This window comes from Copadichromis virginalis, unplaced genomic scaffold (genome assembly GCF_057382275.1).
Source record: "Copadichromis virginalis isolate Kocher_CV1m ecotype Utaka unplaced genomic scaffold, C_Virginalis_male_GT1.1 unmapped_scaffold_1, whole genome shotgun sequence".
NCBI lineage: Eukaryota > Metazoa > Chordata > Actinopteri > Cichliformes > Cichlidae > Copadichromis > Copadichromis virginalis.
In genome coordinates, this window is record NW_028188589.1 from 8315015 (window position 1) to 8337837 (window position 22823).

General features: G+C 42.8%; 1 protein-coding gene across 1 annotated transcript; it reads left to right on the top strand.

The window, feature by feature from the left end:
- The first annotated feature begins 2152 nt into the window (after positions 1 to 2152).
- Positions 2153 to 22405, top strand: LOC146679746 (protein NLRC3-like). The gene is made up of 10 exons (XM_085450170.1): positions 2153 to 2438; positions 2523 to 2624; positions 4224 to 4302; positions 6278 to 6482; positions 6634 to 8434; positions 9509 to 9682; positions 12232 to 12405; positions 18812 to 18985; positions 21433 to 21479; positions 21628 to 22405. The coding sequence occupies exons 1-10, from the start codon at positions 2350 to 2352 to the stop codon at positions 22146 to 22148; spliced, it is 3366 nt and encodes a 1121-aa protein (XP_085306296.1). The 5' UTR covers positions 2153 to 2349; the 3' UTR covers positions 22149 to 22405.
- Positions 22406 to 22823: the final 418 nt, after the last annotated feature.

The following is a 22823-nucleotide window of genomic DNA, read 5'->3' on the forward strand; positions in this document are numbered from 1 at the left end:
TGTAAATGAAGCGCCCCATGTTGTGTAGCTTTCTGGAGTTTATACTTATTGGGCTACATATGTATTTAATATACAGGCTGTACAGTACATAACATCAAAACTCACATGTTTCATGTAACTAAAGTGTGTAATCATGTGGGTACAGACAATAATTAAGTTATCGACTATATTTATATGAAAAACGTGCATACTTACTGCATTTGAATCATTTTAACCACATGTAACCACCTGCATATGTGTTTGGGGGAAAAAGGCTTTGATTTTGCCACCCTAAGAAAATTTCTCTAGAGCCGCCCCTGACCATTTCACAGGATTTGCATTTAAAGATGCAACAAGACTAAAATGGTTAGGGTCAGGAGGTCAAAGGTCAGAGCTCCTGTGGGTCTGAGGGCGGCCTCACGCTGGAGAAGGATGAAGGAGTCTGACCTGAGCCAGTGTTTGACATGAACACATCAGCACTGCTGTCAGTGAGCCTAACGACAGCCGTTAGCATCATTTCAGTGTTTCAGTCATAAAAACACTTCCTGTCTCTGTGGTGGTTACAGTGACATCATGCAGTTTGTGCTTTGACCTCCAGAGGGCGACAAATCAGCACAGACAGAGAGCTCCATTCAAACTTTGCTGCCATCAGGAATAATTCTTCAAATATAATCATCAGTGTTTGAGCAGTTATGATATCAGGGACAATCTAGACATGTGTGACAATACTGAACATGTCACATGACACACCTCAAACATCATGTGATCCACTCTCAGTCTGCACTTTCATTCATGACTTCAACAGGTTGAAATGAGCTTTGAAGAAACATTCAGTGAAATAAATCTTTCATGGATTCATGTGAGCAGCAGATGAACTTTGTACCAACAACATCTTCAATAACAGAGTCTGAATGAAGCTCAGGTGTTGATGCTGCTCACTGATTGGACGCTTGCTTTCAGCTCTGCTCTCAGTCTTTACTGCACAGGTGAAGGTAGAAAGTGTGACTGGATCTATAGACTGGAAACAGAGAAACATGCTGAACATTTGAAGCTTTGCAGCAGAAATGTTCATGTTACAAATACAGCAGAGCTGATCTGGGATCAGTGTGTTCACACCTGCAGCTACAACAAGGTTTCATGTCTCCACACGTCAGCATGTGAACTTTACTCTGACTCAGTCTGAGCAGTCAGACGGCATATTTTTAAAGTTAACACATCAGCACACACAGAGCTGAGCCCCTCCCACCTGTGCTGAGTTTCAGGTGGAGCCCCGCCTCCTTCCAGGAAGCAGCTCACCTGTGTGTCCGTGTTTAGTGTCCAGGTGTGGAGTGGAGCTTGTTGTTGGTGTGTGAAGAAACTGTAAGTTTGCTTTGTTTCCTCCTTTAACACTTTGTCTTTAGGAACTTTACTGTTTGTTCAGCTCGTGTTTGATTTCTTCACACAACAAACTGTGTGTGTTTGTATTTCCGGTCTCTCCATTAAAGTCAGTGTGTAATGTTTCCTGGCTAACATCAGCTGTGTGCAGCTTAGTTCAGCACAAATCTGCCGCTCCATAGTTCACGGTAACGGACTCACAGCTGGACCAACGAGGCCGAGTGTGTCCGCCACTCTGAGCTACGTTCGTGTTTGTGTACTTGTAGTTTGTACTTTGAGTTCACTCAGAGCCCACAGAGGACGCAGCGTACGTGATGACGTCACAGCCCTTTACCTCCTTTACTGTCACTGTGATTAATATTTACACACGAGACACCTGCAGAGCTCTGACGCTGAGCTAGCACACCGCATGCTAACACTAAGCTAACGCTAAGCTAACACTAAGCTAACGCTAAGCTAACACTAAGAGTTCTTACAGACACGAGTTAAAAAGCTGCTTTTAGTGTGTGATCAGAGTCCAGGACTGAGAGCAGCAGCAGAGCTGATGGATGATGAATTACTGGATGGAAGAAGCTTCTCATTAGCAGTGAATCAGTGTGTGTGCAGTTCTCTGCAAACTCAGCAGGAAGAATTAGTGTGAAGCTTTAACTCTGCTGATCCTCTTTGAATCCTGGATCAGCTGAAATGTTTAAAATGTTGTTCACACGTGTTGGACTGACTGAAGCTTCCAGTCACAGTGAATCAGTGTGTGTCAGTGAATGCATCGTGTGTGCTTCAGGCTCCATCTAGTGGACTGATAGCAGAGCAGCTGATGGCAGCTTCCTCTGCCTCACACTGCTGTCTGACTGCATCCAGCTGACACTGAGATGAAGCAGGAAAGAAGCAGCTGATATTTGGACAGCACACATGATGAAAGGAGGATTTCAGCTGATGTGCACATGAATGATTTGTGTTTCCTCTGCAGGTAGAAAGTGTGTGTGAGCTGAATTGAGCAGCATGGATCAGTGTGAGGACAGAGAGGAGGGAGTCCCTCCCTCTAAAAGCACTCTGTGTGGGGAACATGAGAGCCAGACCAAAGCTCAGAGGTGAGATGACCATCTCTAACTGTCCATGACTCTTCTCCATGTCACAGCTCAGCACTCACATCACTGCTCCATCATTATTCACAGGAACCAGCCTGGACCTCCACCCAGCTCTGTGTCCTTACAGAGTGACTGGTCTAAAGATCGTCCCATTAATTTTAAAGTCCAGCCTGTGTCTGCTGCAGAGAGGTGAGCTGTTAGCAACATGAACTCTTTGATTAAACTGCTCGATGTTGTTGGATATAAACTACAAACACGTCGTTCCCTCAGTCCCATTTAAACTGTCTTTTAAAACAAGCCTTTGGTTTCTAAACAACTGAAAACCCACTTCAGCAAACAGGAAGTGATCAGAGCGTCCGTCCACTTCCTGTCAGGCCCTGCAAACATTTCATATTGAAGAAAAGTAGTTGACATCTCACATTTTTACTCCACCACATTCAACCATTTTGACATTTTACAGCATGAAACTCTTGTCACATGACTCCTGTTATGTTATAGAGTCATGTGACCACCAGGGAGGGATTTGTATGGATGAAACACATTCAAATCAATCTGATTCATCAATGGAAACATTTTTGGTGTAAATGCAGCAACACTGAAAACGCTGAAGATAAAAACACAACAGATGAAATATGAACAAATCGAGGCTTTGAATACACGTGTGTGTGTTTGAGACACAGAGATAAATGGATTGTGTGTCTGTCCTATTGCTGCGTGAGGGTTTTATTGTAGATTTTGTGCGTGTACACTTTTGACCACGAAGGTGTTGAAAGGGCGTAAAACAGTTGGAGGCACCAGAGTGAACACTAGTGCTGTCAGTAGATTAAAACATGACTAATTAATGACACAATCTTCTGTCATTAATCCTGATTAATCACAGTTACTTGATCAATAGCTGCAGTTACATTTTTCCAACTTTATATTTAAGCCTGTAACAGACGTTTACACCATATAATGAAGTCAATGCAGAATAAACACAAAGAATGTTAAACGCTTCAATTCAAAGAGACTTTGAATAGTTTTCAGTCTTTAACTCAGCTTCTCTGCTGTAAATACAACTTTGTAACAAACATATATACTAAAAGCTAAGTGTGCACTAATATATAATAATATATAATCTATATTACTGCTGTTAATGAAAATGTTTAATCAGACTCATCACAGGGTTACTGTGGATTAATTTGGATTAATCACCATTAAACATCATTTTTAATGTAAACGAATCAAAGTTCATTTCATGAGCAAACAGACTCGAGAGAAAAGGGCAAATTTACACACTTAACATGTTTATTGAACATGTAAACATTGATTAACCTCCTGAATGAGCCGACCCCCCCAGGGACAGTCCTGCATGCTAATGATGGGCTCTGCTCTGTACCTGCAGGATTCTGTCAGCCACAAACTCCTCAGCTGATCCTGAATCTGAGCCCATCTGTCAAACAATCATTTTCTTCACAGGTCTGTGGAGGTGGCACTGATCCTGCAGCAGTCTAACACTCTCTGTCACTCTTCTTCAAGTCTTTGACACGAGGAACCAAAACTATGTTATTAACAACACTAACAGGTCTGCAGTTTGTCCACTTGGCAGTTGTGTCATCAGTGCTTTGCACTTTGTCATCCCTGACATCACCACTGAAAGGACGTCCATGAAAACAGACTGAAAATTACTGATATGTTCACAATCTGAGAGTTTAAAACTTGACAGACTTGATTCAGATGAAGTTATTTGAGCAGAAACTCCTGGATCTTTATCCTGTGTTGATCTAATCCTTCATGGTTCCTCCACAGAGTGGACCAGCAGAGCTCAGAGGTTCCCAGTGGTCAGTCTGCCCAGCAGCATCAAACACAGCTGGACTCCATATTTATGGTCTGTACATGTACAACAACTACTTTATTATTAATAATAATGCATTTATTTATAGGTCCCTTTCAGAACACCAAGGACTCTGTGGACTAAATGACCAAAAGAAACAAACTTTGAAATCAGACGGTGCAAATGTGATCACAGGGAAACGTTTTAAACATCGAGGCTTTAAACAGAAACCAAAGTGAAACAGTTTGTAGTCGAGATCAGTGGGAATGAAGCTGAATAACTGTTTCTTCAATAACTTTGAGCTCTTAAAAAAACAAAAGCTAGCTGAAAGTCTGGCTGCTCTTATGAAAAGTACAGAGAAATTATGGGTCGCTCAACACTTGTGCACAATATAAGAGTTTAAATAAATCTAAAGAATAACTCAAAATCCTACAATCATACTGATAAAATCATCTACAGCTAACTATCCAAGTGGATTTGTTTAAGACAGCTCCATCTGCTGGTGGCCCTCTGCAGGTGCATGAAAGGGGCGTGTTTATAGTGAAAGTAGTAGAGAAAGTAAACCCCACGGGAAGGAGGAGGACTCTCAGCGGCTTCCAGCTCATATTCAGACATTTGACTTCTCACTGAAAGCAGCAAGTTTGAGTGTCTGTACCTTAGTTAGAAGAGATAACATGTCAGTAGTAATTAGAGTTGATTGAGCAATGCTGTCCTTGTAATGTAGTTTATGATTTTTATGGACAAGTCCAGTTTTTCTGTAGAGCCTCTCAAGTTGGTGACAGCAGCAGTGGAAGTTCACGTGTAAACCAGAGCAGCAAATCAGGTCCAAATGTGTTGTTCACAGTGAGTGGGATCATCATTGGCTGCTATGTTAACCTCCTGCAGCAGGATGTGTTTGGTCAGAGAATGGATAGATCACTAAGTCATTGTTGAGTTTAGGGAGACAGTAGACAGTTGGAGGAGGTTCAGCCAGTTGACACACAGTAGATAAAATAACTGAAGGCAGGAGCAGACACCTGTATGACTTTCCACCTCTCACATAGATTATTGTCCCTGGGCAGCGCCACAGGGCTGGTAGATGTAAACAAAGCTGGAGGAGAGGATTTATTCATCTGAGAAAAGTCACAGAGTTGTGTCTTGATGCTCAATCATCCAGGTACGTAAATCCCAAAAAGCTTGATTCTGTTCATCTGGATGTTTTCAGTGGGAGAAACGTTTCATCATCATCAGGTGACTTCTTCAGTCTCAGCTGACTGCAGGTTTCAATCTCATAAACAGGACATTTGTATGACTGAAACCAGCCCACTGAAGGAACAATGGGCTGGGAGGTCAGTTCATTGATCATTGGTACGCATATTGTCAGGACCATTGATCAATGGTTGTTGATCAATGGTCATGAGTCCAGTTCACAGAGAGCTGGGGAATGGCTGCAATCACAGCATGTAAGATGGTGACAGTTGTACCCTTAGGCCCCTCCTCCATTCAGAGATGGTCTTTTCACATAAATGGCCTCCTTGACTCCGCCCTCAAACCAGCGTTCATATTTACTCAGGACCTTCTTGATGTGAAGTTCTTCTGCTTCCCTGGCTGCTGTGTCTGTGGGGATGGTGTTTGTTCTGTGTTGTAGTGTCCTGATGACGCCCAGTTTGTGCCCCAGTGGATGATGAGAGTCAAACCTTAAATACTGATCTGTATGTGTAAACAGAGTGAACCTTTAAGACCAGTTGTCTGTACGATCAACTCAGTCACCTGAAACATCTCCAAGTTTTTGGCTTTGATCATCAACCTGTTGGTAGTTCAGCTCTGAACACCAGTGAAATGTTTCTCCCACTGAAATCGCTGCATTCATATGAACAGCATCAACGTTTTGGGATCATGGAGTTGTGGACAAAGTCTCAGTTAATCAGATAAAGTCAAACCTATAATTGGTAAAGAGTTCGCGGATGATATGCCCCTTGATCGTAAAGAAGTGGATGTTGTGTGGACTAAAGTTCAGAGTGGTGGGTCATTCATAAATATTCTGTTCCAGCTGCTGGAGGACAACATCATCACTTTTGTGAAGAACGAGCTGAAGAAGATCCAGAAGGCTCTGAATCCAAATAAGCCCCAGTGCTTGGAGTTTCAGAGGGAGGATGATGAGCAGAGGAGAAACAGCAGAGAGGCATTTGTGAAGATCACAGTGAACTTCCTGAGGAGAATGAAGCAGGAGGAGCTGGCTGACCGTCTGCAGAGACGTAAGAGGATTTATCTAAAGATTTAAGCTGCTGGATAAATGAGAGACTTGTGACACCAGTGTGTTCAGTCATTTCTCAGTGGGTCAGAAATTGTCATCAGCATTTTGTAAAATGTGATTGTTAAAGTTGTATTTTTATTATTATTATTCAGAACTTCCAGCTGCTGTTTGTCATCGTAACCTTAAGTCTAAGCTGAAGGAGAAGTTCCAGTGTGTGTTTGAGGGCATCGCTAAAGCAGGAAACCCAACCCTCCTGAATCAGATCTACACAGAGCTCTACATCACAGAGGGAGGGACTGCAGAGGTCAATGATGAACATGAGGTCAGACAGATTGAAACAGCATCCAGGAAACCAGACAGACCAGAAACAACCATCAGACAAGAAGACATCTTTAAAGCCTCACCTGGAAGAGACGAACCAATCAGAACAGTGCTGACAAAGGGAGTGGCTGGCATTGGGAAAACAGTCTTAACACAGAAATACACCCTGGACTGGGCTGAAGACAAAGCCAACCAGGACATCCAGTTCATATTTCCATTCACTTTCAGAGAGCTGAATGTGCTGAAAGAGGAAAAGTTCAGCTTGGTGGGACTTGTTCATCACTTCTTTACTGAAACCAAAGAAGCAGGAATCTGCAGCTTTGAAGACTTCCAGGTTGTGTTCATCTTTGATGGTCTGGATGAGTGTCGACTTCCTCTGGACTTCCACAAAACTACAATCCTAACTGACCCTAGAAAGTCCACCTCAGTGGATGTGCTGCTGATAAACCTCATCAGGGGGAAACTGCTTCCCTCTGCTCGCCTCTGGATAACCACACGACCTGCAGCAGCCAATCAGATCCCTCCTGACTGTGTTGGCATGGTGACAGAGGTCAGAGGGTTCACTGACCCACAGAAGGAGGAGTACTTCAGGAAGAGATTCAGAGATGAGGAGCAGGCCAGCAGGATCATCTCCCACATCAAGACATCACGAAGCCTCCACATCATGTGTCACATCCCAGTCTTCTGCTGGATCACTGCTACAGTTCTGGAGGATGTGCTGGAAACCAGAGAGGGAGGACAGCTGCCCAACACCCTGACTGAGATGTACATCCACTTCCTGGTGGTTCAGGCCAAAGTGAAGAAGGTCAAGTATGATGGAGGAGCTGAGACAGATCCACACTGGAGTCCAGAGAGCAGGAAGATGATGGAGTCTCTGGGAAAACTGGCTTTTGATCAGCTGCAGAAAGGAAACCTGATCTTCTATGAATCAGACCTGACAGAGTGTGGCATCGATATCAGAGCAGCCTCAGTGTACTCAGGAGTGTTCACACAGATCTTTAAAGAGGAGAGAGGACTGTACCAGGACAAGGTGTTCTGCTTCATCCATCTGAGTGTTCAGGAGTTTCTGGCTGCTCTTCATGTCCATCTGACCTTCAGCAACTCTGGACTCAATCTGCTGGAAGAACAACAAACAACCTCCAAGAAATCTAAATTATTTAACAAACCAAACCTACAATCTCTCCACCAGAGTGCTGTGAACAAGGCCTTACAGAGTCCAAATGGACACCTGGACTTGTTCCTCCGCTTCCTCCTGGGTCTTTCACTGCAGACTAATCAGAGTCTCCTACGAGGTCTGCTGACACAGACAGGAAGTAGCTGGCAGACCAATAAGAAAACAGTTCAGTACATCAAGGAGAAGATCAATGAGAATCTGTCTGCAGAGAAAAGCATCAATCTGTTCCACTGTCTGAATGAACTGAATGATCGTTCTCTAGTGGAGGAGATCCAACAGTTCCTGAGATCAGGACGTCTCTCCACAGATGAACTGTCTCCTGCTCAGTGGTCAGCTCTGGTCTTCATCTTACTGTCATCAGAAGAAGATCTGGATGTGTTTGACCTGCAGAAATACTCTGCTTCAGAGGAGGCTCTTCTGAGGCTGCTGCCAGTGGTCAAAGCCTCCAACAAAGCTCTGTAAGTACATATGTGATCAGGCTTTTATAACATAAACAGTGTAATGTGTGATGGACCCTTAAAAACTTAAACATATTTATTTACATGATCATCAGCACTAAATACAGTATATTATAGTTAATGTTTGATAGCAGCAGTAAATGTCAGTGTCTTAAACATATCTGGGTGTCAGCTTTTATCAAAGTCATATCCAGAATCATCCTGTAAGTAAACTTTATTTATACAGCAGCTTTCACAGGTCAAAAATCACAAAGTGCTTTACAATAGAAACAGGCAATAAAAACATTAAACAGCAAACACTGAACATCATACAGCCTAAAACTAGTTAAAGGCCACTCTGAATACTAGAGTCTGAATAAATGAGTTAGTGGGACCAGTAACAGCCTTTAACTGGAAGATCTCAGATGTGAGAAGAGCTGTAGGATTGTAGAAAGTCAGAAATATAGACTGGGACTTAAAGTAAGGACTAAAACTTTAAATAAAGCCTAAAATGAACTGGTTACCAGTGTGAAGAGATTAAACTGGAGTAATGTCCAGTCTGTTTCATGTGCTGGTTAAAAGCCTCGCAGCATCATTCTGTACTGACTGAAGACGTTCAAAGTCTGTGATGGAGCCATAGGTGATCAACTCCCTCATTCCTCCTCTGGTCTTATTGCTCAGCTGAAGAGGAGTTCACTTCTGTATGTTACAATCAGCATCACCAGTACAGCTCCAAGGATCTGCAGCTGCTGGCAGATTCAGTCATGCATGCTTGATTGTTTTTCAGTCTCTCAGGTCAGATGAAGTCATATTCTTTATGAATCAGCATAAGAAGTCAATAAAAATTCAAAGCAAATCAAGATGAGCGTTTATTCTTGTTTTAACAAATATATGAGCGAGAGGAACCTTTTTGGTCTAAAGTTATAATCATCTGCCACATTTCTAATCTCTTTACTACGTGGACTTTTAAAATATTTTCTGTTCCCCCAGACTGAGTCTCTGTAACTGGTCAGAGAGTTCATTTAACTTGTCATTTGATAACAGTTTGTTATCAAATTACAGTTTTTCAAATTGTGTTTTTATTTTGTTTTTTAGGCTGAGTGTCCCTGATCTCTCAGACAGAGGCTGTGAAGCTCTGTCCTCAGCTCTCAGCTCCCAGTCTTCTACACTGAGACAGCTGGACTTAAGTAACAACAACCTGCAGGATCCAGCAGTGAGGCATCTTTCTGCAGGACTGAGAAGTCCACACTGCAAACTGAATACTCTGAGGTGAGATCAAGATATGTTGTGCTTTTCATCAATTGACAGAATTAACCAATAAGAATCCACTAAATGGGAATAAAGTCAGTTAAACTTCTGTAATAGTTTTATGATACTTTAATGAGCAGAGCGTTATTGATCAATATGTCAGCTACTTTGGTGCTAATGCACTGCCCGGCACATGGAGCCCAATTGGCATTTGCAATAGAATACCAGAATTGATTGACCATTGTCAGTTAACAAATGTCAGCGTCATCCATTTGTTGACGCTCAGTAAAAACACAGGATTAATTGCTAAATCTAATAACTCTTTAGTGCACCCTCATTGCAACTTAACAACAGTGTTTGTTTAATTAAACCCCCAGAGAGCAGTCATTTTTCGATTGTACCTTAGACCCCCGCGGAGTCATCATTTTGCGTTTCTACCTTTAAAAGCCGGAGAGCAGTCAAATGCTGGAAGTGGAAGCTAAATTGGCTAGTCATTCATATGTATATTGGGTTGTTACCTAGGAATTCTGGAGGGAGGGGAGTGGAGTGTTTCGGTTTGCCATCTTAGGGAGAAATCAACACACACGTCCTTTGTTGCTGACATTTATTGATGAAAATAGAAAAAAAACCCAACCATTTGTACACATATTTACAAATAATAACAAAAATTGAGTGAGTACATTTCAACATTTTCAGCAATCACTCACAATCCTGGCACTGCCATGGTATCTGTCGTCTGCATTTACCACATGTGTATCTGTTGCAGTGAACACATCGCACAGTGGCCTGATTTTTTTTGCATCTGTGTTTGACCTGACACGTGGCTCTTTTTCCAGGGCTCGGTGTGGAGGGTTGAGTCCGAAGCAACTGTTCTTTTCTTTCCTTCTTCACAGCTACATGAGAGCGAGCCAATTCTGTTGCAAGCGCCACCAGGAAATCCACCCGTCTTTCCTTCGTCCCGGTGCATGCTTGATACAGCACATGTGCATTCAGTGCTGCCATGTCGATCATGTTATAAAACACGGCAACTGGCCAGCGCCGTGTTCCTCTGCGGACAGTGTACTCCCGAACCATCTGGTCCATCACATCCACGCCACACTTTGTTTTGTTGTAAAGGGTGACAGTGTTTGGCTTCCTTTTGGTAGTGTTATCAGTCTGAACCACGCCGTGCATGCTGCTAAGAATATAGACTGTCTTCTTCCGTTTGGCCGCATACGCCGTCAGCGTGGCAGCAGAGGTTGAAAACACCTAAGAAATACGATAAATTGTTATTTCCATAGCACTTTTACACACAATGAAACACATAAACATAGAACCACAAAAGACCTGCAACATACCTGAGTGGTGAATTCATTGCGATCTGTCTGTCTAGTGGATTGAGGAATTTCCCTGCGAATCTTGTTGACTGTGCCGAGGATGGTGGTTTTCCGTCTAAGAAGTTTTTCCGCAAGTGAAAGCGATGTGAAGAAATTGTCCGTGGTAACATTTCTGCCCTTGTCTAGGAATGGTTCCATCAGCCTCATTACTACATTTTCAGAAAGTCTCTCCCCAGTGGGACGATTGGGGTCCTTGCCAAGATATGGGAAGACATTGCAAATGTACTTGGATTTTAGGTCGCAGGCCACCCAAAACTTGATCCCAAACTTGTCCGGTTTACTGGCAATATACTGCAGGAAACTGCACCGCGTTTTTGATGGGAAAAGCTGTTCATCAACGGTGATATGTAGACCAGGGTTGTAGCACGTGATGCAGTTGGTGACAAATGCTCCCCACACACTGGAAATTGCAGCGAACTTATCAGTCTTTGCTCGATCACTGCGGGTGGACTTGTCATCAAAGCGTAGGTGTTGCACGTGTACTCCCGAACCATCTGGTTCGGGAGTACACGGTCCGCAAAGGAACACGGCGCTGGCCAGTTGCCGTGTTTTATAACATGATCGACATGGCAGCACTGAATGCACATGTGCTGTATCAAGCATGCACCGGGACGAAGGAAAGACGGGTGGACTTCCTGGTGGCGCTTGCAACAGAATTGGCTCGCTCTCATGTAGCTGCGAAGAAGGAAAGAAAAGAACAGTTGCTTCGGACTCAACCCTCCACACCGAGCCCTGGAAAAAGGGCCACGTGTCAGGTCAAACACAGATGCAAAAAAAATCAGGCCACTGTGCGATGTGTTCACTGCTACAGGTACACATGTGGTAAATGCAGACGACAGATACCGTGGCAGTGCCAGGATTGTGAGTGATTGCTGAAAATGTTGAAATGTACTCACTCAATTTTTGTTATTATTTGTAAATATGTGTACAAATGGTTGGGTTTTTTTTCTATTTTCATCAATAAATGTCAGCAACAAAGGACGTGTGTGTTGATTTCTCCCTAAGATGGCAAACCGAAACACTCCACTCCCCCACTCCCCTCCCTCCAGAATTCCTAGGTAACAACCCAATATACATATGAATGACTAGCCAATTTAGCTTCCACTTCCAGCATTTGACTGCTCTCCGGCTTTTAAAGGTAGAACGGTAGAAGCCTGGCAATCCCAGTGTTAATGTTTATCTGTCATTTTTCAGACTGAGTCACTGTAAGCTCTCAGAGAGAGGCTATGAAGCTCTGTCCTCAGCTCTCAGCTCCCAGTCCTGTAGTCTGAGACAGCTGGACCTGAGTAACTCTGACCTGCAGGATTCAGGAGTGAAGCTTCTGTCTGCTGGAGTGAAGAGTCCACACTGTAAAATGGAAACTCTCAGGTCAGGATTTAAAATTTTCCAATGATGATCACGTTAAACCTGATTTCTATTACTGCATAAACAGGAAATAGATTTTTAAAAAAGTCTTAATGTAGAAATTAGTGTCTGGGGTTTTTAGTGATATTTGTTTACTTTCTGTCTTTCATTTGCAATGAAATGTCCCATCTGCTCCTGAGTCCAAAATCTTTATTTTAGCAGTGCTTCATCCACCAAACCTTCTAGTTCGATTCCTGTATGCTGAAGGTTTTTACAGAGCTGTTTGTTCAGATATCAGAAATTTATTTTCAGAAACATTTAGTAATACAAATATGATCAATTGATTATTTCTGACTGAAAAGATGAAATATACAGGGAGTGCAGAATTATTAGGCAAAGGAGTATTTTATCCACATCATCCTCTTCATGCATGTTGTCTTACTCCAAGCTGTATAGGCTCGAAAGCCTACTACCAATTAAGCATATTAGGTGATGTGCATCTCTGTAATGAGAAGGGGTGTGGTCTAATGACATCAACACCCTATATCAGGTGTGCATAATTATTAGGCAACGTCCTTTCCTTTGGCAAAATGGGTCAAAAGAAGGACTTGACAGGCTCAGAAAAGTCAAAAATAGTGAGATATCTTGCAGAGGGATGCAGCAGTCTCAAAATTGCAAAGCTTCTGAAGCGTGATCATCGAACAATCAAGCGTTTCATTCAAAATAGTCAACAGGGTCGCAAGAAGCGTGTGGAAAAACCAAGGTGCAAAATAACTACCCATGAACTGAGAAAAGTCAAGCGTGCAGCTGCCAAGATGCCACTTGCCACCAGTTTGGCCATATTTTGGAGCTGCAACATCACTGGAGTGCCCAAAAGCACAAGGTGTGCAATACTCAGAGACATGGCCAAGGTAAGAAAGGCTGAAAGACGACCACCACTGAACAAGACACACAAGCTGAAACGTCAAGACTGGGCCAAGAAATATCTCAAGACTGGTTTTTCTAAGGTTTTATGGACTGATGAAATGAGAGTGAGTCTTGATGGGCCAGATGGATGGGCCCGTGGCTGGATTGGTAAAGGGCAGAGAGCTCCAGTCCCACTCAGACGCCAGCAAGGTGGAGGTGGAGTACTGGTTTGGGCTGGTATCATCAAAGATGAGCTTGTGGGGCCTTTTCGGGTTGAGGATGGAGTCAAGCTCAACTCCCAGTCCTACTGCCAGTTTCTGGAAGACACCTTCTTCAAGCAGTGGTACAGGAAGAAGTCTGCATCCTTCAAGAAAAACATGATTTTCATGCAGGACAATGCTCCATCACACGCGTCCAAGTACTCCACAGCGTGGCTGGCAAGAAAGGGTATAAAAGAAGAAAAACTAATGACATGGCCTCCTTGTTCACCTGATCTGAACCCCATTGAGAACCTGTGGTCCATCATCAAATGTGAGATTTACAAGGAGGGAAAACAGTACACCTCTCTGAACAGTGTCTGGGAGGCTGTGGTTGCTGCTGCACGCAGTGTTGATGGTGAACAGATCAAAACACTGACAGAATCCATGGATGGCAGGCTTTTGAGTGTCCTTGCAAAGAAAGGTGGCTATATTGGTCGCTGATTTGTTTTTGTTTTGTTTTTGAATGTCAGAAATGTATATTTGTGAATGTGAAGATGTTATATTGGTTTCACTGGTAAAAATAAATAATTGAAATGGGTATATATTTGTTTTTTGTTAAGTTGCCTAATAATTATGCACAGTAATAGTCACCTGCACACACAGATATCCCCCTAAAATAGCTAAAACTAAAAACAAACTAAAAACTACTTCCAAAAACATTCAGCTTTGATATTAATGAGTTTTTTGGGTTCATTGAGAACATGGTTGTTGTTCAATAATAACATTATTCCTCAAAAATACAACTTGCCTAATAATTCTGCACTCCCTGTATATTTGGTCATAGTGATATGACTCATTGCCTCACTTAAACATAAAATGTAAACAAAAATTCAAAACAATAGATTAATACAAAACAGAGTTTGACTGTTGAGCTTAAAGTGAGCTTGAATGTTATTCACTTCCTGTTTTATTTTGGTAGTTATCGTCTCTGGTTTTTACCCCAACATTGTCTACATTAATTTCAGCTGTAGAAGGTTTTATTGACTGTTTGATTTGTCACTTTATTTAACTATAATTGTTGACTTATAAACTATTGCTTAAAATGTATTTTCATTAAAATACCAAATAATTTATTACTTTATCATCTAATTAGATTATAATTCTGTAAATAAGAGTGATAGTGTGGCCTGTGTGGGTTGTCTTCAGGTTCTCTGCTTCCTCCCACAGTCCAAAAACATGCATGCTGGGTTAACTGGAGATGTGTGATTGTGAGCATAAATGTTTGTCTGTCTAGCTCTGTTTCTACCTGGCTACATCACCGTGGTTACTGATGCTGAACCAATAACCTGGTCTGGATCAGGTTATGTTCAGTGTTTTTATTTAAAATCAGCTGAAGTGCCTCATTTTCACTGATTCTTTCATTTACAGAAAGCTTTAAGTGAGATATAGATTCAGTCATATGTTACTAATATTACTTTTAACCTGAGTAGTGAAAGTTCGCGGTGATCTGAAAATGATGTGCCGGGAGTTGTGCCGTTCTCTGCGGCTTCAGTGACCCTCGAGCTCTCGACTAGCTATCGAGCTGGTGGGTAACAGACGTCTCCGAAAACGTCGAAGCACTTTTGCAAATATGCGATATCTTGATAAACCGAGCAGATATTTGAAGTTTACACACCCACATTCTCGCCTGAAAATATGTTAAAAGTTTATTTTGTGACCCAGGAAGATTAATAAGAGTAATTTTAAAACTTAGTAGCGGTCACCATTACCGGAAACTGCAGTTTGGCTGGACCGCACTATGAATTCTGGGATATGGTGGGCCACGAAGGACACACCCGACCCATCCTTCAAATTCGGGGAAATGGAGGACGCATTTGTCGGCTGCATTCGGAGGAATTTGGACAGCCTTCGGTGCGTCGCTGTGACGTAATTGGTCTACAAATGTGTCCTCAGGAGGATGCAGCCCATGAATTTGGACACACCGAGCCTGCGTGCTGGTAGCACCTTAGCCACAGCTCGGGTGTGGAGGAGAAGCTGAAAAAGAAGGTTTTCTAGTTTGTAAGGAGGAAAAAACTGAGAGGACTAAGTGAAAGAGAGGCTGGAGAGTAACACAGAGCAGCAATGAATGCTGCTCACACACTTTAGAGAGTTTAGTATTAAATGTTCGAGTGAGTTAGCTCCCAGCTAACTAGCAGAGCAGCTAACTAGCAAACCAGCTAACTGCACCCACAAGCTGCGACTGCGTCTTTCTAACAAGAGCGTCAGACACGCAGACTGGTTTTCTTTGTGGATGATGATGTATTCTCACACTGATCCTTCATGATGATGCTGCCATCCACCCACTGCTCCTGGTGTTGCCAATTCCTCAGTAAGGAAAATCGCTATTGGCTGTCCTAAAAGTTGCTGGAAGTCGCTAAATGATGTCATCGCCTAATTTGGATAAATGGTCATGTAATTGTAATTGTAACGTACGTTGTAGGAGAGAAAAATAACATCGTGGAAGAGACATAACGTGAGTAAAAAAATGTCCTTAAATGCATTTAAATAAATAAATCATAGTTCTGTCTGTAACTATTACAACACTCTCACCACATTTGTTAACAATTCTCTCAACAAATGTGTTTCTCCTCGTTCTTTGTCATCCAGCTGAGACTTTGGGTATAAATGTGTCATAAACAGGATAAAGCAGTGCAGGTTCAATGTAATCAAACCTCAGACTGAGTTCAAAATCATCACCTGTCCCTGATACCACGTCAGCACCAGAACCATGATGTGTTTACTCACATTTAAAAAGGTGGAGGGCAGTGTGAATGGACTGTTGTCATTGGTCTGAATGTGCCTCTATAAACGTGTGCTCTTCATTATTGATGTTTTCCTAATGAACAGAAAATGAGACTTAACAAAATCCTTCTGACTGTTGTTGGAGCAGGTTGGGTCCTGGGTTTGAGTCCCCCACTGAACCACAGTGGCTTCTAGCTTTGTTTCACAGTGTATAGAACAACAAATAAAACCAAATCACAAAAAAACACATCAGACTTTGAGGGTTGAACCAAGGATGAGGAAGCAGACTCTGCCCCAAACAGCTGGATATATGGATGGTTACCAGAGCAACCACAGCAGTGTGCTCTCAGTATATTTAGTTGTATAAAGGTGTTTGTGGTGTGTTGCAGCTGAAACAGCCTCATGCATGTTGACACAGGGAGAAAATAGTGTGAGGACACTGTTCACAGCAGTCACAGCTCGCTGCCTTCAACAGTCTCTTCCTTCCTTGTTTGGATGTCACTGATATCATCTTCTGCTCTCACACTGACCACCTGTTGGAGCTAACATGCTAACATGGAAGCAGCAGGTATGCCACCTGTGGCAGCTGAGGTCACGTGATCTGAGTGTTTGAACCACACGTTGGAGCAGCGTTTCCAAACATCTGCACTTCAGAAGCTCCAAAGTGTGGAAACGTCACTGTGGAGCATCTCATCCCTATCTAAGAGATTTTCTTGCCTCTGCAAAGCGAAGCTTGCAAACAGCACCATAGTTTGTCAATCCCAACCAATCAGAGCGCTCCTTATGTCACGTCACATGACTCGTGTGTTTTCCTCTTTGATTAGCACCCAAAGAACTAAAGAAAGGCTAAAAGGACGTTCAGCCAATCAAATCCCTCCTAGCAACAGGAAGTCTAGAGAGGAAATGGAGCAGAGAAGGAGAATCACCAGTTTAAATGTCTGAGTTTTAAACTGGTGACCCTCTAAAGAGGCTTTTATTGACTCTTTCTGTTTTCTTTACAGCTTTTTTCACCATTTAAACTGTTTAATATCAGATTTAGAAATAACTTTTGGACAGTTTTTCTACATTTGCACTAAAATATGACATAAGTAATGACTTTCTGACTTTACGTTGGACTAATCTAACGACTCAGCCTGGCTATGTTGGACTGGGTGTGGCAGCAGCTCCCAGTTTGAGTTCAGGAGACAGACACCCTCTCTACTTTGAAGATCAGCTTCAAACTTTCCTTTTTGATAAAGCTTATAGTTCGAGCTGGATCAGGTGACCCATCCCTTAGTTATGCTGCTATAGGCTCAGGCTGTTGGTGGACTTCCCATGATGCTCTGCTTTCTTCTCCCCTCTTTTCACTCCTGATGCTTTTATATGTCACTACTGCATGTCCTTAACTTTTGTCTCTCTGTTTTGTTCTTGTCTCTCTGAGCTCATCTCTTCTCTTTCCCCTCACCCTGCAACCAGTCATGGTAGATGCTCCTCCTGGAGCCTGTTTTCACTGGGAGGATCTTTGTGTCAAAGGGAGTTCTTCTTCCCACCATCACCAAGTGCTGCTCACAGTGGATTGTGTTGCGAAATCTATCAATGTAGAGCAGTGAGACAAACCACGGAGGCCCCAGAGAAGTGCAATCAAACGATGAGTTTATTAACACACAGGAGAAAACATCAGCCTATGTCTTCTGACAAAAATACATGTTGTGGACACTTACAAAGCAGTGGGGTACACGCCCCCCCCCCCCCCCCCCCCCCCCCTTGGCGTCAATAAAAATAGTCAGAGTAAAATAGGTTCCAGACATTAGTCACAGTTAATGGTACATCTTGTACATGTTTAACGGCTATAAACAGACACAGAACTTCTCTTTTCTGTAACACCTTCCATACAAGGTAATAAACTTCAAGCCCTCAGGGTCTCTGGGGCTAATTATTGACTCTGGTCATCTGTTGCCAAGTAGAGTAAATATAGTGAGACACCAAATGAGTTAAGGCCTCAGGCCTGACACATTCCTAGATTATATGTATTGTAAGCATCCATGCAATCATCCTGTTCTAGTTTCCCTCAGCATGTATCACCTGGACAGTCACGCCAGTGAAGCTTAAGACCCTTAATGAACCGAACATCAACTCAAAATAAGCACAAATATGCAATGTGTATGAAATACTTCTGACCGTACTTGTAATAAAAGTTAACATAATGGAAGGATCCTCAAATGAACATGTTCAATAGACAACTTTAATGCAATATCAATACTGTGAGAAATATTATTAGATGGAATAATGCTGTAAAGAACATTATTAATGCAGTTATAATGATGCAGATTATATGGCAGCAATAAAAGAATTTCTGTATCTCCACAATTGTCTGATGGTTGGGGCTTTCTCTCTAATATTGGAGGCTGTTACCTTACACTGTTAAACAGCTTCAGATGACTGTTGTTGTCCTTTGGGAATTGTCACTTATAAATAAAGTTACATTGAATGGATGTAAATGGATAGATGTTATTGTGACAAAAAGAAAACGATTGTTGACGGATTGTTGTTTTGTGTGTCTGCAGTCTGTCAGGCTGTCTGATCACAGAGGAAGGCTGTACTTCTCTGGCCTCAGCTCTGAGCTCCAACCCCTCCCATCTGAGAGAGCTGGACCTGAGCTACAATCATCCAGATGACTCAGGAATGAAGCTGCTGTCGGCTGGACTGAAGGAACCAGGCTGGAGACTGGACACTCTCAGGTATGGAGAGAATGTCTGATAGAGGAGGAAGAGCTGGAAACATTTCCTGTGCCCTTCACTCACTTCCTGTTTGTTTCCTGCAGATGAGACATGAACAATCACACATGCAGGAATATTTTCAGGGTCAGACACACTAGTCTAGCTGGATAGTTCATGGATATTTATGTAGGGGTCTCCAAGGAGTCTGTTTGCAGGAACATTAATGATAGCTGATAAGTCATGTTGAGAGTTTCATTAACAGTAGACCTACAGTTAGGTCCATAAATATTTGGACAGAGACAACATTTTGTAACTTTAGATACACTTTATTAGGTCACAGGTGTACCTGAGATAGTGGGCACTGTGTACCTAATAAAGTGTCAACCATGTGTATGTTTCCCATGCTGTATGTCCACAGTCACAGTGACAGTCAGTGACGCTGACAGAAGGATGAAACAAGGCTGTGAATCGTTTCAGTCTGTGTGTGTGACAAAGAGGCAGACAGGAGCAGCTAACATTTGGAAATGGAAGCTTAAATAATGACAAACTCTACATTCACGGCTGAATTCACAATAATTTGTTCTCAAGTGCACATTTAGCAGCTAATGCTATTACTGTTTTCCCTTGCTTTCTACAACTTGAGCAGCTATTGCTAAGTAGGCCACTTTGCTCTGCTAAGGATTTGTGTGATTGATATATATATATATGACACCGGAAATGACACCGTGACATATAACAAATAACATCAGCTGTTTCTGATGTTAGTTGTTTTGACTGCTTTTACATTATATTGAAATATATGTAATGTTCATGTGAGAGTTAATATGAGATCTCTCTCTGTGGAAAAATAACTTTAAATCCCACTGACGTGTGTATAAATCTATATACGTATAATGTCCCGCTGGGCAGCAACTTAAAAAAACAACTTTTTTTGAAGTGTTGTGAACGCAGCGCGCTGGGGCGAATGTCGGCGTTTGCCCAATAGAAAGGAGGAAGCCAGCCAGGCACAGAAAGAAAGAAACACTCCAGGGCAACGCTGCTGGAACTTTGACTCATTGAGAAATGTTTCCCTGCTTGCATCAAGCCCGGCTGGTGTCCCCTGAGATCCATATCCCACCCTGATTGGTGGGTTAATTCAGCTCCGCCCACAACACTGTAAAGTGTCATACATTATCAAACTAACATTACATTTTCATATTAAGGTGGGGCCAAAAACTATCGTCCTGCGGGCCGCAATTGGCCCTCGGACCACGAGTTTGAGACCCCTGGTGTAGGAGGACACCTACTCTGTGTCTGGTTAAGTATAAGAGCCCTTTGTTAGGGGGACCGCTGGACTCTTAGCACCAGCTTTGGGGTCACAGGGTCACATCTGGAACACACACACACACACACACAGACACAGACACACACACAGACACAGACACACAGACACACAGACACACAGACACACACACACACACACACACACACACACAGACACAGACACACACACACACACACAGACACACACAGACACACACACACACACACACACAGACACACACACACAGACACACACACACACACACAGACACACACACACACACAGACACACACACACACACAGACACACACACAGACACACACACACACACAGACACACACACACACACACACACACACACACACACACACACACAGACACACACACACACACACACACACAGACACACACACACACACACACACACACACACTATGCACAGACTGGTACTCTTTGTTCATACCTGTGTAAGACGTCATAATGAACTTGTGCATATTCATGTAAGCTCAATAAAGAGCAGTGTTACGAGGGAGCAGACGAGAGCGACTGAGGTCAAGTGAAGGAACGGCGCTGTCACAGTTCTCTCCCTCATCAATTGTCTGGTTCCAGCGGTGGGTCTGTGCTAGACGACCCATCAGCAGCTTTTTCCACTGGTTACCAGTACGTGGTAGAATCCACTTCCAGATCTGGTTGTCTTTAAATCTGTGAATGGATTGGCTCCATCTTATCTCTCTTTAACAAAAGAATCCAAGTGGAGCCCTCAGGTCTGCAGATAAGCAGCTTCTGACCAGAACTAGACGTAAAAACAGAGGTGAGCTTTATCGATGGCTGCAGCCAAACTCTGGAACAGTCGCCCTTCACATCAGGTCGTCACCAACACTGGACATTTTTAAAAGCCGGTTGGAAACACATTTGTACTCTGTAGCTTTCAATCCTGACCAGTCTTTATAGTCATTACTGTGTATGTTTCCTATTTTCTCTCTACTCTGTGCAGCACTTTGGCTCAAGCTGTTTTTAAATGTGCTGATAAATAAATGTAGATTTCTTTGAATAAAACAGTGGAGCCGAGCTTTGAGCTCAGTGTGTAACAGTGTGTGTGTGAGAGCCATGTAATGTCCATGTGTGCATGCTGACTGTGCTGCTCTGACCCCCCTCCTCCTTTCAGGGTGGAGCCTGCTGGAGTCCGATGGTTGAGACCAGGTCTGAGGAAGTGTAAGTGTGTTTTTAATGGGATTCATGAAAACAAAGCAGCACACATTCAACCATCTTCATCATGTCAGGAGTCATCATCAAAGTGTCAATCAATGAACAGATGATGGATCAATAACTGCAGCTGGATTGTGTTTGTTCTCTCCATCAGATTCCTGTCAACTCACAATCGACACAAACACAGTGAACACAGAGCTCCAACTGTCTGACAACAACAGGAAGGTGACACATGTGTGGAAGGTTCAGTCATATCCTGATCATCCAGACAGATTTGATGGTTGGGAACAGCTGCTGTGTAGAAATGGTCTGACTGGTCGCTGTTACTGGGAGGTCGAGTGGAGAGGAAACGTTGATATATCAGTGAGTTACAGAAGCATCAGAAGGAAAGGAGGCAGTGATGACTGTTTGTTTGGAGGAAATGATCAGTCCTGGAGTCTGAGCTGCTCTGATGATGGTCCTGATTCTTTCTGGCACAATAACAGACTAACATCCATCTCCTCCTCTGTCTCTAACAGAGCAGCAGTGTATGTGGACTGTCCTGCTGGCACTCTGTCCTTCTACAGAGTCTCCTCTGACACTCTGATCCACCTCCACACCTTCAACACCACATTCACTCAAACTCTTTATCCTGGGTTTAGAGTCTGGTCTGGTGGCTCAGTGTCCCTGTGCTGAGTGGAGTGTAAAGAGTGTCTCCTGTTACAGAAACACTCTGACTGTTGAACAGATAGTTCAGTCTGTACATGTCTGTCTCTTTCACTCACAAACACGTTTTCAGATTCATGGATTCAATCAGTTGATGTTTGAAACTCTTCTAAATGATTCCTTGTAAACTTCTTCCTCTTCAGTCACAAACAAACAGGAAGTGATGTCACATGTGTTCCTGTCCACACAGCAGAATGAGTCTATTGCTGACAGTGATGTACAAACAGAATGAGCATTTCTGAGGCCCAAAATAAACTGAGTAGTTCACTGAATGAACAATGGACTGTGAGCTCAGTTCCTTCATCATTAGTATGGATTATATATGTATATGTATTATATTAGTATCATATATATCAGGTGCTGCTGCTTTCAGTCATTGTGCAAATGTGCTGTTTGTAAGCTTGTAAAGCTGCAGTCAGCTGAGACTGAAGAAGTCACCTGATCAGTGAGCAAACGTTTCTGAAAACGTCCAGATGAACAGAATCAACCTTTTGGGATCAGCCAGCAATGCAGCATCATTGTTGTTCAGCTTCAGAGGTTTGCAGGAATGAACTGATGACCAGAAACAGCTGCAAAGTCCAAGAAAATACCAGCTGGAGTTCAGCTGCATTTGAAGAAGTCAAAGAAAAGTAAGGATGGCAAAGG